Here is an 18,051-nt window from a genome sequence, read left to right as displayed (position 1 = left end):
TACTTCATAATAGTAGTTCAATTACATAGTGAGTCTAGCCAAAATAAACAGTACACTCACCCCGCTTGGACCCCTGGTGATGTCTGCTCTTCACGGTCTCTTTAGTTATAGATGTTACTTTAGGGACCATGCTGGGTTTGAGCTCTGCAGAGGAGGGACGTTTTAACTTTATGTCTGTTCCCCTGCTGCTGCTCCCCAGTGGCAGGGCTCTCTCTGTGCTTGTTTTCCTTGCAGACTGTAGGTATAATGGACGTGGTCCTGTCTTGTGCCAGTTTATATCCCGGAGCTCTGTGTCACTGTCACTGCTGGAGCAGGAGCTAGATGGGTGTTGGTGGTGGTGGAGAGTGAGTCCATGGGTGGGACAAGGTCTGGAGGGCAGGCTATGCACAGCCTCGCTGGGGGCATCGCTGGCGTAGTCACCATCGGACAGGTCCAGGTTCTGGTCCTTGTGTCTGAGCCGTGGGGGAGACGGGAGGGTGGGCTGCTGGTGGCACTGAGAGTTAGGGTTGTCCTCGTCCTCGTCACTGTTAGAACTACTCAGAGACAGGAGAGAAATCACTGCTGTAGACCCGCTTTGAGATTTAGAAATATTGATGAAATTGGAGTGAGTGTCATTTTTCCCATCCGCAGTCCCTGATGAGACCGGCCCATTGTCAGTGACTCTAACTATGTGGTCGTTGACTGTCTTGAAGCCAACACTTACTGCCTGAGCTTTGACCTTAGGTTGGCCCATATTGTTTGGCTGTGTAGGGGCACTATCAAAAGGCTGCAGTGCCAAATGTGGCTCCTTCACCTCAACTTGTTTATGGACAAGGTCCCTCATAGCAGCATACACATGATTCTGTGACACCACCTCATCACTTAGCTCCACGGAGGTCACACACGGCGATGTCACAAGCCGTTTACGGGATGCTGTAACACCCAACAGATCTCTCCTCTCTCTAGTATCAACACTAGATGCAGTGTTTTCAGTGGCCTTGCTTTGAGTATTTTCTCTGGGCTTCGGTGCAATCTCCTGTCTGGCCGTTTGATTAACTCTGTTGTCTCTCTCTCGTGTGGCAGGTCCTGTTGTCTTTTCCCAGGACTCAGTCAGGGCAGGGCAGCTCCTCTGGGAGATCAGTAAAGGCTTGACCCTGGGTCTGGTCCTGTCACTGAGCTGCAGGGAGGGGGCTGATGAGCGCCTCTGCTGGTTGCCACAACTCACCTTCCTGGGCTGCTGGCTGAGGGAGAGGAAGGCCCTTCGCCGGGTCTTCTGCTGCACACTGTCCTTACCCCTCTCTATCCTGGACACGCCCTCCCCTTTTTTCAGGAAGTACCTCCTCTCTGCGACTCTCCTGGCCTCCCTGCTGTCCTGAAAGAGAACCAGCTGCTTAGATACAGTAGATATCTTATTTTAGATGACATGAGTACAAAGTGTAATGAATAGATTATGTTTAATGGTCAGGGCGTGAACTACTCTGAAAATAGGCCATATGCAAATCCTCTATGCTCTCCATACCCGCTTGTCGTTTTGCTGTATATCTTCATCCACTTTCAGATGTTCCTCCACAAATTCCTGAAACGTTTTCTCTCTCTCTTTGACAGCAGGCCTAATGGGTCTTCAATAGTGTGACAGTTCAGTTAACGTATAGAAAAATGGTATGCAATATCAAATGACCACAACTAACTTGTGGATTCTTCACTATCATTAGCTGACAGTAAAAGGTGATAAATGTTGATGAATTGAAATATCATTACAGTACCTGTCCTCTGGGTTTCTGGGTGGCTGTCTACGTTTCCCAAATGGGCTGACAGTACAGTCCTCTTTGTCTTCCCCCTGTTCTGCTGCTTCCTCTTTGATAGGAGAGAGGTTCCTCTGCTCTACTTTGTCTTTATTTGGAAGAATGCTCTCTATAATTCACATGATAAGATAAATCACATATCAATACAATTTAAATTCTGTATTAATAAAAAAAGTGGATAAAGTTCAGTATTGACTTCTGGGTAAACCTTGTTATGTAAATGAGAATGAATGTACTCAACAGAATACATTTTACAGTGCGAAATGAAGATAAACAGAACCGAGCAACAATTCTAAACGCCTTCTTACATTAAAGGGTTGTGATAATTATACTGGAGTTCTGGAACTAGTTCCTGTTAAGGAACCAGTTCTGGAGCCAGTTTTGACAAAACACTCCTGGCTATTTAAATAAGTTAATTTATTCCTGTTTTTCTATAATCATGTAGATCTATCAATAAGCAACTGATGATGGATTTGCAATATAATCGGAAACACTTAGAATAGGTTGAAATAGGTAATGTCCTTCATATGGCTTTGAAAACAATACCCTGGAAAATCAGTCTGTCATCTCAGACTTGTCTGAACTGGATACTAAACTGCAGAATGAGTTTAAGGCTTGTGGGTAGCACACCAAAAAAATTACACGTCCCTCAGGACGCCAAACTCTAGCTCACTTGTTAATTTATATATTTCTGGGGGAAATGTGGTAAAAACAACATGCACAGTTTTTTCTGCTAGTAAATCTATCCAATTCCATAGGATTCAATCTCCTTCTTGAAAATATCACAACCCTTTTGTAGAATTTTTAACATTCCCAGCTCCTCTGAGATATTCTACGACTTCCAGCTAAGAATTGCCTGTAGTTTTACATTTTAGCTCTCTAGTCTACACACGGAGTCTACACACAGATTAGGAGCTTGCTTGGCTACCGTCAAACAGACCTGCTTTTCGTGTAAAGTAAGGACATCTTTGGAGCTGAGTACTTTGGAGGACTGTTCCTTCTTCTGACAGTCTGACTGTAAAGAGGACAGATTTTGACAATGCATATGATGGAGGATGATCAGCAGAGTAAGAACTGCACAGCAGATAATCTACCACTGTGTAAATTCTACGCCTCTATGATGATTGTGGAATTCTTCTTGGCTCTGCCGCTAAACCTCTCAGTGCTTTATCTTTCAATATTCAAGATGAAGTTCTGGAAATCTAACAGCAACAAGGGGAGCGGCGGAGTACAGAGGGAGGAACCTGCAAAGCCATGCTCTTCATGCTGTTTCTGAACCGAGGTGCCAGTATCGCCTTCCTGACTGTGATTTCAGTTGATCGTTACTTCAATGTGGTTCATCCTTGGAAAAAGAACTTTGCCAAGACTTTCAAAAAGTCTCCTCATATCTCTGTCATCATCTGGCTACTACTGCTCCCCCTGACTATCCCCACCATGCTGAAGACCTCTGAGTGCTGTAACAGTTATGGGCGTAAAAATGACACTCTGGTCGAGGACGTCACTGACACTCTGAGAGAGGTTGTGTTTTTCACCCAGATTCTCATCCCTTTCTTTGTGTTGGTCTACTGCACGGTCCACATTGTCAACAGACTCAAAAAGAAGACAGTAGGGAAGAAGACCAAGCTGCGTCGAGCAGTGTTTCTGGTCACCTCAGTTGTCTTGGTCTTCTCTTTCTATTTCCTGCCTTGTACCATAGCTAGAATGGTTCTGTTGATTGTGAGAGTTGAGCATTTACCCAGAGCAGAATATATAGTTGTTCAAGTATTTGACAGTCTCATGGTTTTATCCTACATGGATTGTCTAGTGGACCCAATTGTGTACTGCTTAAGCAGCACTAAGTTCAAAAGCCTCTCTCTACCTGACAACTTATTGCCCCTGTCTAAAATTAGGTGAAAGCACAAACTCGGTAGGAAACAACTCAAATCCAAAATGCAGCAACAATGTAATGCAGCATAGTAGGTAAAATACTTATTTTCCAAAAAATAGGAAATTAAAATTACAGTTTTATGACTGCATTACTACTGTTTGTTCTCATGATGAGCCATTCATGTTAGTTTGCTAAACCAGACTGTGATTCACTACTTGTTTATATATCGTCATCTGGTTTCTTTAACCAGTGATGTCATCATGTTAAACAACTCATAATGACACTGTTGTTGCTAATTGTCTGGGTCAAATAAATATTCCTCTTAAGTTATGTTTATTTATGTGTTATAGCAGTACTACTACTACTACTCTTGATGAGACCAATGTTTATACTTTTTTTATAGTGTGAGAGTTTTTTTTCTTCTAATTGTACATACTTCTCCTTTATGATTTTATTATTTGAAGTTTATCAAAATATTTTCTGAGCTTCTGTTATTATACCTGTCAGCTTCCTGCCTCCTGTTTGTCTCCGGGCCTCTAGAGGTCATCTGTGTTCCCCTCTGCCTTAGTTCTTCCTCGTGTGTGTCAGCTTCCTGCTTCCTGTTTGTCTCCGGGCCTCTAGAGGTCATCTGTGTTCCCCTCTGCCTTAGTTCTTCCTCATGTGTCCTAATTAGCTTGATCCAGGTCACCTGTGCCTTGTTTCCCCTTGTGTATTTTAGCTGTGTGTTTTCCCCTTGTTTCTCACTTGGTTATTGCGTCCTGACTATGTGTCTCCTGCTTTGTCCCACCGTGTCTGTCATAGTAAGTTGTTCAAAGTTATCTTTAGTTTGTTTTTCTCCCCTCGTGGAGTTGTTTTGTTTTGCCTCCTGTTTTGGAACATTAAATCTACTTGCCTGGAGTATTGCCTTGGGTGTTTCATTTGGGTCCTACAACACCTCCTCTGTGGCTAAGGGGTAGTACCCCCAGCTCTCCACATCTGAGACCGGAGTTTCTAGCCCGGCTTGTGACAGAATAACCAAGTCACTCATGGACCCAGAAACACTCAGTTCCCCGGACCTGTTGGCGGTGATCACTCGACATGAGGCTTCTTTTCAGCGCCATGAAGCCGTTCTCAGCCGACAAGAGGAGCTGATGGCTAGTCATTCTCAACTCCTGGCCGAAATGATGAGTTCCCTCCGCCAGCTCTTTGAACGCCTCCCTGGTCCTCTCCCTTCCCCAGGTCACCCCCCAGTGACGACAGGTCGTCTCGGTTGGCGGAGCCCCCGACTACCACCTCCCAAGCCCTTTTCTGGGGATCCAAGCTCTTGCCAGGGTTTCCTCACCCAATGCTCCCTCACCTTCGAGCTCCAACCCTCAAGTTTTCCCACAGACCGTTCCAAGATTGCCTACATCATTACCCTTCTTTCAGACAAGGCGCTCGCCTGGGCTTCTGCGGTGTGGCAGTCCCAGGAGGCCTGTTGTGACTCCCACGCTGCATTTGTAGAAGAGTTCAAGCGGGTGTTCGATCATCCTGTCAGTGGGCGGGAGGCTTCCAAGCGCCTACTGTCTCTCCGTCAGGGGCCCCGAAGCACGGCAGATTTTGCCATTGATTTCCGGACCATAGCAGCAAGGAGCGGATGGAATGATGAAGCGCTGAGGGTCTGCTTTCAGGGAGGGTTATCTGAGCCCCCTTCAAGATGAGTTAGCCACCCGAGAACCAGCTGGTGATCTCGAGTCCCTCATAGCCTTGGCCATCCGCCTGGACAATCGTCTAAGAGAGCGGAGAACGGCTCGCCGTCAGGTGTCTCATTCCCAAGTTCCTCTGAGCAGCTCTGTTTCTCCTGTTTGGACTCCGTCATTCAGAGCTTCCCCGGCTCCTGAACTGCTCCAGGATTCCCCGGAGAGCATGCAGTTAGGCCGTTCCAGGCTTTCTCCCAACGAAAGGGAACGTCGCATGAGGGAACGTCGGTGCCTCTACTGCGGGGTTGCCGGCCACTTCCGCTCCACTTGCCCCGAGCTGGGAAACGCCTGTCCCCGCCCAGCTACAGGAGGGCTGTGATGGGGAGAGTTAGAGCGCCTCCTACTAACGCTGTCCTGGCTATTCCAGCCACTCTGTCCTGGGGGCCACCAGCATCGGGTCCAGGCTATGATCGATTCCGGTGCCGCAGGTGATTTCCTGGATGTAACCTTGGCTAAGGAACTTAAGATCCCTACCCAACTACTTCCTCAACCCCAGGCAGTTACAGCCTTAGATGGCAGACCTCTGGAACCAGGAAAGGTTACCGAGGCGACTCAGTCCCTGCGACTTACCATCTCTCAACACCAGCAGGAGGAGACCTTCTATCTCATTGACTCTCCCGAGTATCCTATTATCCTGGGTCACCCTTGGCTATGCAGACATAATCCCCAGATCGACTGGCCTACGGGCACCATTCTAAGCTGGGGTCCCGCCTGCCAACTCACCTGCATGCTTCAGAGTCCCTCAGCCCCTAGTACCCAGTTTCAAGAGTCTGTTGACGTCTCCCGAGTCCCCAGTGTTTACCATCGGTTCAAGGCAGTGTTCAGCAAGGCCCGGGCTACTTCCTTACCGCCTCATCGCACGTATGACTGTGCCATTGATCTACTCCCTGGGTGCTGCCCTCCTAGAGGTCGGATCTTTTCCTTGTCCTCCCCGAGCACGCAGCTATGGACACCTACATTAAGGAGTCCTTGGCAGCCGGCCTCATCTATGCCTCTACTTCCCCGGCTGGGGCGGGCTTCTTTTTTGTTGAAAAGAAAGACGGGGGTCTTAGGCCTTGTATTGATTACCGGGGACTCAACAAGATCACGGTTCGGAATCGATACCCCCTTCCTCTCATGGCCACTGCTTTTGAGCTGCTTCAAGGGGCTTCCATTTTTACTAAGCTGGATCTCCGCAATGCTTACCATCTCGTGCGGATCCGGCAAGGAGACGAATGGAAGACGGCGTTCAACACGCCCACGGGGCACTATGAATATCGGGTGATGCCGTTCGGGCTCACCAATGCCCCCGCAGTATTCCAAGCCCTGATAAATGATGTTCTCCGGGATATGCTTAATCTGTTCGTCTTCGTGTACCTGGACGATATCCTCATCTTCTCGAGGTCACTGAAGGAGCATGAGGGGCATGTTAGCAGGGTTCTCCAGAGGCTCCTTGACAATCACCTCTACGTTAAGCCTGAGAAGTGTGAATTTCATGTTTCTCAGACTCAGTTTCTCGGGTTTATTGTCACTCCCGGGCACCTAGAGATGGATCCCAAGAAGGTCAAGGCGGTCCACGATTGGCCCACACCTGCCACGGTCAAGGAGGTTCAACGGTTCATTGGCTTTTCTAACTTCTATCGGAAGTTCATTAAGAATTTCAGCTCGGTGGTAGCCCCCTTGACGACGCTTACCAAGGGAGGAGGGACCAAGATTCACTGGGGTCCGGAAGCAGCAGGGGCCTTCGAGGATCTCAAGCGCCGCTTCACGTCTGCTCCGATTCTGGTGACCCCTGACCCAGAGAGACCTTTCGTGGTGGAGGTGGACGCCTCAGAGGTGGGGGTGGGAGCCGTCCTGTCACAGAGGGGTGCGGATGGGAGATTACACCCTTGTGCCTTTATGTCTCGCCGCCTGTCTGAGGCCGAGCGCAACTACCACGTGGGGGATCTAGAGTTGCTTGCGGTAAAACTGGCATTGGAAGAGTGGCGCCATTGGCTTGAGGGGGCTCAGCACCCTTTCCAGGTTCTCACAGACCACAAGAACCTGGAATATCTCCAACAGGCTAAGCGGATGAACCCTCGGCAAGCACGATGGTCCCTTTTCTTTAATCGATTCCAGTTCCTCCTGACTTACCGACCTGGCACCAAGAACGTCAAGCCGGATGCTCTGTCTCGAGTCTATTCTCCCGAGTTACAAGAGAAGCCCTTGGCATCGATTATTCCGAGGTCTAGGATCGTCGCACCTCTTCAGTGGGAACTAGAAAGAGGGGTACGAGAAGCTCTTGTCCAGGAGCCCGATCCAGGCGGTGGTCCTGCCGGTCGCCTGTACGTTCCTCTCTCTGTTCGGGGCCGCGTCTTGCAGTGGGGTCATGAGTCGCCCTTGACATGCCATCCAGGCAGTGCTCGCACACTGGAGTTCCTCCGACGGCGGTTTTGGTGGCCGTCCATCAAGAAGGACGTGCAGGTCTATGTTGAGGCCTGCCCTGTGTGCAACCAGGGAAAGTCGACACGCCAGCGACCCCAGGGACTGCTCCATCCCTTACCTGTTCCTCGAAGGCCATGGTCACACCTTTCTCTGGACTTTGTTACGGGACTTCCTCTATCCCAGGGCAACACCGTCATCCTAGTGGTGGTAGACCAGTTCTCTAAGGCTGCCCGGTTTATTCCCCTGCCCAAGCTGCCCTCGGCTAAGGAGACTGCTGAGCTCCTCATGAACCATGTCTTCCGGATATTTGGTATTCCCCTGGACGTGGTCTCTGACCGAGGTCCCCAATTCTCGTCCCGGTTTTGGGGGCCTTCTGCAGGCTTGTTGGGGCCACAGCCAGCCTATCGTCGGGGTTCCATCCAGAGTCTAATGGCCAAACGGAACGGATTAATCAGGATCTGGAGACCACCCTGCGGTGTATGGCGGCCAGTAATTCCACGTCTTGGGCCACCTATATCATTTGGGCTGAATATGCCCACAACACCCTCCAGTCCTCAGCCACCGGATTGTCCCCCCTTCGAATGCCAGTTCGGTTACAACCCTCCATTGTTTCCAGAGGAGGAGGCGCAAGTTGGTGTTCCCTCGGCCCAGCGCTTTGTCCAACGCTGTAGGCGGACCTGGAAGAAGGCCAGGCGTGCCCTCCTTCGGACCTCCCAGAGATACCAAAGTCAGGCTAATCGCCACCGCCGGACGGCCCCTAGTTTCCGAGCTGGTCAGAGAGTTTGGTTGGCCACTAAGAACCTGCCCCTCCGGGTCGAATCCAGGAAGCTTTCCCAGAGATACATCGGGCCTTTCCGCATTGCTAGAAAGGTTAACCCTGTGTCGTATCGTTTGGTTCTCCCTCGCTCCCTTAGAGTTAACCCCACTTTCCATGTTTCACTCCTTAAACCTGTCTTGTCTTCTCCCTTTGCCCCCCACGCAGACCCCCGCCACCTCCCAGGATCATTGACGGCCAGCCAGCCTACACAGTCCGCCGGATACTGGACTCCCGGAGGGTCCAGAACTCTCTGCAGTATCTGGTGGACTGGGAGGGCTACGGGCCGGAGGAGCGCTCCTGGGTTCCAGCCAGGGACATCCTGGACCCAGGTTTGATCCGAGATTTTCGCACCCTGGGGCCAGGGTGTTCTGGAAGGAACGTCAGGAGTCGTTCCTAGAGGAGGGGGTCCTGTCAGCTTCCTGCCTCCTGTTTGTCTCCGGGCCTCTAGAGGTCATCTGTGTTCCCCTCTGCCTTAGTTCTTCCTCGTGTGTGTCAGCTTCCTGCTTCCTGTTTGTCTCCGGGCCTCTAGAGGTCATCTGTGTTCCCCTCTGCCTTAGTTCTTCCTCATGTGTCCTAATTAGCTTGATCCAGGTCACCTGTGCCTTGTTTCCCCTTGTGTATTTTAGCTGTGTGTTTTCCCCTTGTTTCTCACTTGGTTATTGCGTCCTGACTATGTGTCTCCTGCTTTGTCCCACCGTGTCTGTCATAGTAAGTTGTTCAAAGTTATCTTTAGTTTGTTTTTCTCCCCTCGTGGAGTTGTTTTGTTTTGCCTCCTGTTTTGGAACATTAAATCTACTTGCCTGGAGTATTGCCTTGGGTGTTTCATTTGGGTCCTACAACACCTCCTCTGTGGCTAAGGGGTAGTACCCCCAGCTCTCCACATCTGAGACCGGAGTTTCTAGCCCGGCTTGTGACAATACCATATACATTAAATTTTTTACATTTTAGTCATTTAGCAGACGCTCTTATCCAGAGCGACTTACAGTTAGTGAGTGCATACATTTTTAATACTGGCCCCCCGTGGGAATCGAACCCACAACCCTGTCGTTGCAAGCACCATGCTCTACCAACTGAGCTATAGGAGGGAGCTATACTGCAGTAGTTAAACAAAAACAGGCCACGACGTGGTCATCCATACTTCTTACCATGGAGTGAATGTGTCAGAACAGGACCCGCCTTAGGCAGCCATCCATCTCCTGCGGGAGGTGAAGCATAAACGTTTGATCTCTGATTGGACCTCTGTGGGTTGGCAGAGAGAGAAGAGGTATCTACTCCAGCAGCCAGAGCAGGGATCAGGCCCAGCCACTGGGCAGAGAGAGAGGGGGATAACAGCTGTCCTGCTGATGAGAAACAGAGATGGACTTCAGGTGGAGGATTTAAAAGGTTAAATTCCTAAGAGACTGAGGAAAATACTAGGTCTTGTTGTTACAAGGAAGCATCCCCCAAGAGCTCCTCCTTTAGTCAACACAGCACTTTTTCTTTATAAAAAAAGAGAACAAAAAAACATTAATTGTCAAAGCCTTTAACTAAATAGAACTGTAAAACATTGCATGGTACAAAACACTACTTCAATAATGTAAATAAACATAATTTAATAAACAATCATTAATAAAACAAAAAATGTGCTTGTATTGCTTTTCACTGTGGAATTAAATAAGTAACTGATGAGCATCTCACAAAATTGTATTTTTAGTAACTTGGCCCGGTGCCTTTAGCTCTGTAAGTAAATGCACTCAACTGAAATATTTAGGTTACATTCCTTGACAGTTTAAGGCAGGGCATTGACATCTGCTCTTTTTATGAAATATCTACATTGGTCATTTCATCGGATAATCACATTTCCATATAAACTATGTGTGAAGGAGAGCCTCCACTATGGACTAAATTACTATTTTTAAATATATGGATTCAAAGAATTTATTGCCATTTTAAACTATAGCTTATTGTGATGCAATGTTTTTTTTCTGTATCGATTCATTTAATCTATAACCTGCGCTTTCTATCATCTCCAACCATTTCCTGTTGTATTGCATTGCTCATTGTATTGCCTAATTGGTGGGAGTGGCTAATCGGCACAGGTGCCTTCAATGTGTAATCGGGGCCTGTGTTTCCTGACTGCGTGGAAGAGACATTTGTTTTAGCAACCAGCCATGTGTGCTTAATTTGTAAGTCTGCAGTTTCTTGAATAAATGAAGTACTTTTAACTTTATTTCTCAGTTCCTCTTTTATGCCGTTTAGATGACAAGGTATCGGCCAGTCTGTCACACTGTCTATAGTCTTTATGGGGCTTGCCGTGTCATGAATGTTTTTAGATCAAACCAAGATATAGATTCATGCCTGCTTCTGTTCGTATGGATAAAGCCTTAAGCCACACCACCTGATTTTCTGTTCCTGTGGATATGAGATAAAACCAAGAGTTTGCACGTAGAGTCCTTACATTTTTATTCATGCTCCTGTGGTGGACACAGAAAGAGAAACATTATTTATCTTTATTCAAAAGGGGAATAGGCTGGTCTTGCCGAGTTCTGTAGTTCTGGCTGAAGAACAATGGATGCGGTCCATCTTCAGAACACATCCTCAAACACTGAGTTCGATCACTGCAACGAGGGGAATCAGATGATATACAAAGTCTTCTCTTCAGTGATGATCGTGGAATTCACTCTGGCCTTGCCTCTCAACCTGTCAGTGCTCTACATCTTCCTCTTCAAATTCAAATTCTGGAAAACCAACAGCATCTTCCTCTTCAATATTGTGGTGGCAGATCTTCTGCTGGTGATATGCTTGCCAGCCAAAGCCTATCACTTCCAGCATGGACTAAGCCAAAGTGAGAACAACCTGGTCTGTAAGGCCGTGCTCTTCATGTTGATTTTGTACCGAGGGGCCAGCATCGCCTTCTTGACTGTGCTGTCCATCGATCGTTACTTCAATGTGGTTCATCCTTGGAAAAAGAACTTTGCCAAGACTTTCAAAAAGTCTCCTCATATCTCTGTCATCATCTGGCTACTACTGCTCCCCCTGACTATCCCCACCATGCTGAAGACCTCTGAGTGCTGTAACAGTTATGGGCGTAAAAATGACACTCTGGTCGAGGACGTCACTGACACTCTGAGAGAGGTTGTGTTTTTCACCCAGATTCTCATCCCTTTCTTTGTGTTGGTCTACTGCACGGTCCACATTGTCAACAGACTCAAAAAGAAGATAGTAGGGAAGAAGACCAAGCTGCGTCGAGCAGTGTTTCTGGTCACCTCAGTTGTCTTGGTCTTCTCTGTGTGTTTCCTGCCTTGTACCATAGCTAGGATAGTTCTGTTGATTGTCAGAATCAAGGATCTACACAATGCTGAGACCATAGCGGTTCAGATCTATGACAGTCTCATGGTTTTATCCCACATCGACTGTTTGCTGGACCCACTGGTGTATTGTTTCTGCTACTCGGGGTTTAGAGATGTGTACATGTCACATTTCTGTCCCTTTCTATTGAGCAATAGAAGATCCAATAGTTCCACAGTCACAGATGAACAAAAGGTGACCTCTCCCCCGCTGCGGGACAAACTGTGATTTTATGCCAGATCTACAGTACTGTATAGTCAGTTACAAATTATTGCAAAAAATCTGTACAAACAGGTAAGATTAACGTTAATTTAAATATTGTATACATTTTGAACAGTTTTGCTTTGTCACGCCCTGGCTCTGGGGACTCTGAAATGTTGAGCCAGGGTGTGGATTTTCTATGTTTAGTTTTCACTGTGTAGCTTCTATGTTGTGTTTTCTATGTTTTGGTTTCTGTTCTAGATCGTATAGATCTATGTTGGGCAGGGTGGTTCCCAATCAGAGGCAGCTGTTGCTCGTTGTCTCTGATTGGGAGCCATACTTAGGTAGGCTGTTTTCATATGTTCTTTGTGGGATCTTGTTCCGTGTTGGTTGTGTTAGACCTAGGACGTCACGTTATCGTTTGTTGTTTTGTTTATTGTGTGCACTTAATAAAATATGTATGTACGAATATCACGCTGCGCCTTGGTCCTCCTCCTTCGACGTTCGTGACAGAAGATCCCACCAAAACAGGACCAAGCAGCGTGTCCAGGAGCAAGCGCCGGGTAAGGAGCTGGAGAGGTTGGCGATGGCCCAGGTGGGCCAATGGTGGTCCTGGGAGGACATGCTCACGGGGAAAGGGCCATGGGCTAAAGTTAAGGCTCTGGCGAGAGAGGAGCAACGGCGTCAACAGTGTCGTCGTCGGACGGACGAGAGGCAACCCCAACAATTTTTTAGGGGGGGGCACACGGCATGGGCGACGGGGCAGCAGGAGGCAGCTACAGGGCGTATTGGGAGGTTAGGTGAGGAGGCCACCAGGTTAAGGGGGCTATTGGTCCAGAGGGAGCAGGAGTTAGTGGTTCAGAGGGAGGAGCTACTGGAGGCGATAAGGGAGAAGGAGAGAGTAGAGGCACGGCGAGAGGAACTGTGTAGGCAGCTGAGGGAGCGGAGGGTTATGAAGAAACCCAGTCCCGCTCCTCACACCAAGCAAGTGGTGTGTGTCACCAGTCTGGTCCGGCCCGTTCCTGCTCCCCGCACTAAGTTAGTGGTGCGTGTTCCCAGTCCGGCCCGACCTGTTCCTGCTCCCCGCACCAAGCCTATGGTGCGCGTCGTCAGCCCGGCCCGGCCTGTTCCTGCTCCCCGCACCAAGACAATGGTGCGCGTCGTCAGCCCGGCCCGGCCTGTTCCTGCTCCCCGCACCAAGCCAATGGTGCGCGTCGTCAGCCCGGCCCGGCCTGTTCCTGCTCCCTGCACCAAGCCAATGGTGCGCGTTGCCAGCCCGGCCCGGCCTGTTCCTGCTCCCCGCACCAAGCCAGGGGTGCGCATCGTCAGCCCGGTCCGGCCCGTTCCTGCTCCACGCACCAAGCCAGGGGTACGCATCGTCAGCCCGGTACGGCCCGTTCCTGCTCCCCGCACCAAGCCAGGGGTGCGCATCGTCAGCCCGGTCCGGCCCGTTCCTGCTCCACGCACCAAGCCAGGGGTGCGCATCGTCAGCCCGGTCCGGCCCGTTCCTGCTCCACGTACCAAGCCAGGGGTGCGCGTCGTCAGTCCGGCACAACCCGTGCCTGGGTCACCGGTGCCTGGTCAGGTACCGGTCAGCTGCTCCACACCGGAGCCTAAGCAATCCGCTCCTACGATGTCCAGTCCAGCTCCAGCCAGCGGGGCCAGACCGGACCAGGGGCGCTACGGGGGGATTGTTGGAGGGTGGTGGTCAAGCCCGGAGCCGGAACCGCCTCCGAGGAGGAATGCCCACCCAGCCCTCCCCTGTTCGGTTTATGTTTAGGCGCGGTCGCAGTCCGCGCCTTTGGGGGGGGGGTACTGTCACGCCCTGGCTCTGGGGACTCTGAAATGTTGAGCCAGGGTGTGGATTTTCTATGTTTAGTTTTCACTGTGTAGCTTCTATGTTGTGTTTTCTATGTTTTGGATTCTGTTCTAGATCGTATAGATCTACAGTGGGGAAAAAAAGTATTTAGTCAGCCACCAATTGTGCAAGTTCTCCCACTTAAAAAGATGAGAGAGGCCTGTAATTTTCATCATAGGTACACATCAACTATGACAGACAAATTGAGAAAAAAAAATCCAGAAAATCCCATTGTAGGATTTTTAATGAATTTATTTGCAAATTATGGTGGAAAATAAGTATTTGGTCACCTACAAACAAGCAAGATTTCTGGCTCTCACAGACCTGTAACTTCTTCTTTAAGAGGCTCCTCTGTCCTCCACTCATTACCTGTATTAATGGCACCTGTTTGAACTTGTTATCAGTATAAAAGACACCTGTCCACAACCTCAAACAGTCACACTCCAAACTCCACAATGGCCAAGACCAAAGAGCTTTCAAAGGACACCAAAAACAAAATTGTAGACCTGCACCAGGCTGGGAAGACTGAATCTGCAATAGGTAAGCAGCTTGGTTTGAAGAAATCAACTGTGGGAGCAATTATTAGGAAATGGAAGACATACAAGACCACTGATAATCTCCCTCGATCTGGGGCTCCACGCAAGATCTCACCCCGTGGGGTCAAAATGATCACAAGAACGGTGAGCAAAAATCCCAGAACCACACAGGGGGACCTAGTGAATGACCTGCAGAGAGCTGGGACCAAAGTAACAAAGCCTACCATCAGTAGCACACTACGCCGCCAGGGACTCAAATCCTGCAGTGCAAGACGTGTCCCCCTGCTTAAGCCAGTACATGTCCAGGCCCGTCTGAAGTGCATTTGGATGATCCAGAAGAGGATTGGGAGAATGTCATACGGTCAGATGAAACCAAAATATAACTTTTTGGTAAAAACTCAACTCGTCATGTTTGGAGGACAAAGAATGCTGAGTTGCATCCAAAGAACACCATACCTACTGTGAAGCATGGGGTTGGAAACATCATGCTTTGGGGCTGTTTTTCTGCAAAGGGACCAGGACGACTAATCCGTGTAAAGGAAAGAATGAAGGGGGCCATGTATCGTGAGATTTTGAGTGAAATCCTCCTTCCATCAGCAAGGGCATTGAAGATGAAACGTGGCTGGGTCTTTCAGCATGACAATGATCCCAAACACACCGCCCGGGCAACGAAGGAGTGGCTTCGTAAGAAGCATTTCAAGGTCCTGGAGTGGCCTAGCCAGTCTCCAGATCTCAACCCCATAGAAAATCTTTGGAGGGAGTTGAAAGTCTGTGTTGCCCAGCGACAGCCCCAAAACATCACTGCTCTAGAGGAGATCTGCATGGAGGAATGGGCCAAAATACCAGCAACAGTGTGTGAAAACCTTGTGAAGACTTACAGAAAACGTTTGACCTGTGTCATTGCCAACAAAGGGTATATAACAAAGTATTGAGAAACTTTTGTTATTGACCAAATACTTATTTTCCACCATCATATGCCAATAAATTCATAAAAAATTCTACAATGTGATTTTCTGGAAAAAAAATTCTCATTTTGTCTGTCATAGTTGACGTGTACCTATGATGAAAATTACAGGCCTCTCTCATCTTTTTAAGTGGGAGAACTTGCACAATTGGTGGCTGACTAAATACTTTTTTTCCCCACTGTATGTTGGGCAGGGTGGTTCCCAATCAGAGGCAGCTGTTGCTCGTTGTCTCTGATTGGGAGCCATACTTAGGTAGGCTGTTTTCATATGTTCTTTGTGGGATCTTGTTCCGTGTTGGTTGTGTTAGACCTAGGACGTCACGTTATCGTTTATTGTTTTGTTCGTGTTATCACTATTAATAATAAAGTATGTTTGCATTTCACGCTGCACCTTGGTCCTCCTCCTTCGACGATCGTGACATGCTTGAGGTAAAACTGTTTTTACAGTTGTTTCTTGACCTTATTAATTGCTTTATCAAAAATATAAACATAACTGTCTAACAGTTTTTTCCTGAAGAGGTATGAAGTGATATAGTTATATTATATACAATTTGAAAGGTAATTTCATGACCTTTCAGAACCAGTAGTCAAACAAAGTTTAAAATGTATCAGGGTTTCCTTTTTAAAGCCATTTACACAGGTCATTCTGATATGTACCCTAGAGGTCAAAGTTTTGTTGACCTGAATATTCTGAAAATGTGTCTGATGGATAGCTGTGAATCTAAGCTTTCCAATTTGTCATAGGGATTTTACCCCTATGACAAACAATGTCAGTATATAATATGTTATTGCTCCCTTATACCATTAATCATATAGAATTGGAAAGCTTAGATTCACAGCTATCTATCAGGCACATTTTCAGAATATTCAGGTCAACAAAACTTTGACCTCTAGGGTACATATCAGAATTACCTGTGTAAATGGCTTTAAAAAGGAAACCCTGATACATTTTAAACTTTGTTTGACTACTGGTTCTGAAAGGTCATGAAATTACCTTTCAAATTATATATAATATAACCAACTTTGAAAGCACCAGCTACAACTGTTGCTTACAAAATCGGCCATATTGTACCATTGATATTAGAATGTTGGAAGCTTAACCATAGAATTCAAAGTAATGGGGCAGCTACAGTATGTTTTTGGATTGTAACTTTGATGATGGAGGCACCACATTGCACACATACAGCTAGAACAGGGTTTTAAAAAGATTTGTAGATACAAAGCCTTAACCCCACAGAAGCCTTTTTCCAATACGTTCGCCAAACAACCAATGGGGTCTTATTGGACAATTTCACATGACCATACCTGTATGAAATATAATTGTAGTATGCCCCAAAATGTTCATAGTGATGTAGAATACACAACCACATGAGCCAGGTGTGCCAGATATGTAAAAAAAAAAAAATATTCACAGAATTGCGGTAAGAATGTGCCCAAAAAGCTGTCTGAATCGCTGATTTCTGAAGATGTTATGATCAATAATCTTCAAATATGTAAAATGGATATGTAAATGTGAATAGTCATGGATGTGAGCTGATTAAAATGATAAACAATGTTATCCTAGTAGCTGTTTTCATTATGAGGACTATAAACCTGCCCCGTACATTCCATTACAATGTAGCAAAATCCAATGTTGGGCTTGTTGAGGCCAATTATATTACTTTTAGTATTCTATTAACAGACCAATCTGCTGTGACCCCATAGTAAGAATACAGCTTAATATAGAGTAACTACGCGTAATGGCTTGCTGCTCTCATCATCTGGTGAAAACGTATTGGCATTCCTATGGAATTTGACATTGTAATGTATGCGGCAAGTTTCTAGTCCTCTGTTTTATGAAAACAGTTAATAGGATAACATAGTAAAAAAAATATGCGATTCAGACAGCTTTTTGGGCACATTCTTATCCCAATTCTGTGAATAATTTAACATATTTATATATATGGCACACCTAGCTCATCTGGTTGTGTATTCTACATCACTATGAACATTTTAAGATATTTTTAGGCATACTACAATTTTATTTCATACAGGTATGGACAAGCGAAATTGTCCAATAAGACCCCATTGACTTGTTTGGTGGCCATATTGGAAAGAGGCTTCTGTGGGGTTAATGCGTGAATTCTGTGATGGCCCTGTATCTACAAATCTTTTTAAAACCCTTTTCTAGCTGTGTGTGCAATGTGGTGCTTCTATCACCAAAGTTACAATCCAAAAACATTGCTGCCCCATTACATGGACTTCTATGGCTAAGCTTCCAAAATTCTAATGTCAATGGCACAATATGGGCGATTTTGGAAACAATAGTTGTAGCTGGTGCTTTCAAATTTGGTTATATTATATATCATTTGAAACATAATTTCATTACCTTTTAGAACCACTTGTCAAACAAAGTTTAAAATGTATCAGGGTTTAAATTTTAAAGAAATTTATACAGGTAATTCTCTGTAACCTAGAGGTCAAAGGTCAAAGTTATGTTGACCTGAACATTCTGAAAAGGTGTCTGATGGATAGCTGTGAATCTTTCCAATTCTATATGATTAAAGGGTATAAGGGAGCAATAACTTGTTGTATACTGA

The 18,051-nt window shown here is 47.0% G+C and overlaps 2 protein-coding genes across 2 annotated transcripts in view; one reads left to right on the top strand and one right to left on the bottom strand.

Moving 5' to 3' along the window:
* Positions 1-18,051, bottom strand: part of si:ch211-140l13.3 — a 32,590-nt gene that overhangs the window by 7,529 nt on the left and 7,010 nt on the right. Inside the window, exons 4-7 of the mRNA XM_041860613.2 lie at positions 9,732-9,923; positions 1,743-1,890; positions 1,499-1,598; positions 61-1,351 (exon numbers count right to left, since the gene is read on the bottom strand). Of these exons, the coding sequence (XP_041716547.2) occupies positions 61-1,351; positions 1,499-1,598; positions 1,743-1,890; positions 9,732-9,923 (1,731 nt within the window). The remainder of the gene's footprint in view (positions 1-60; positions 1,352-1,498; positions 1,599-1,742; positions 1,891-9,731; positions 9,924-18,051) is intronic.
* Positions 2,532-3,749, top strand: gpr31 (G protein-coupled receptor 31). The gene is given in 3 exon segments (XM_041860615.1): positions 2,532-2,992; positions 2,995-3,629; positions 3,631-3,749. Coding segments are annotated over 3 exon segments (921 nt in total). The 5' UTR covers positions 2,532-2,820; the 3' UTR covers positions 3,745-3,749.

This window comes from Coregonus clupeaformis, chromosome 33 (genome assembly GCF_020615455.1).
Source record: "Coregonus clupeaformis isolate EN_2021a chromosome 33, ASM2061545v1, whole genome shotgun sequence".
Taxonomy (NCBI): Eukaryota; Metazoa; Chordata; class Actinopteri; order Salmoniformes; family Salmonidae; genus Coregonus; species Coregonus clupeaformis.
The sequence above is the reverse complement of the archived record's forward strand: the minus strand, read 5'-3'. Positions and strand labels throughout refer to the sequence as shown.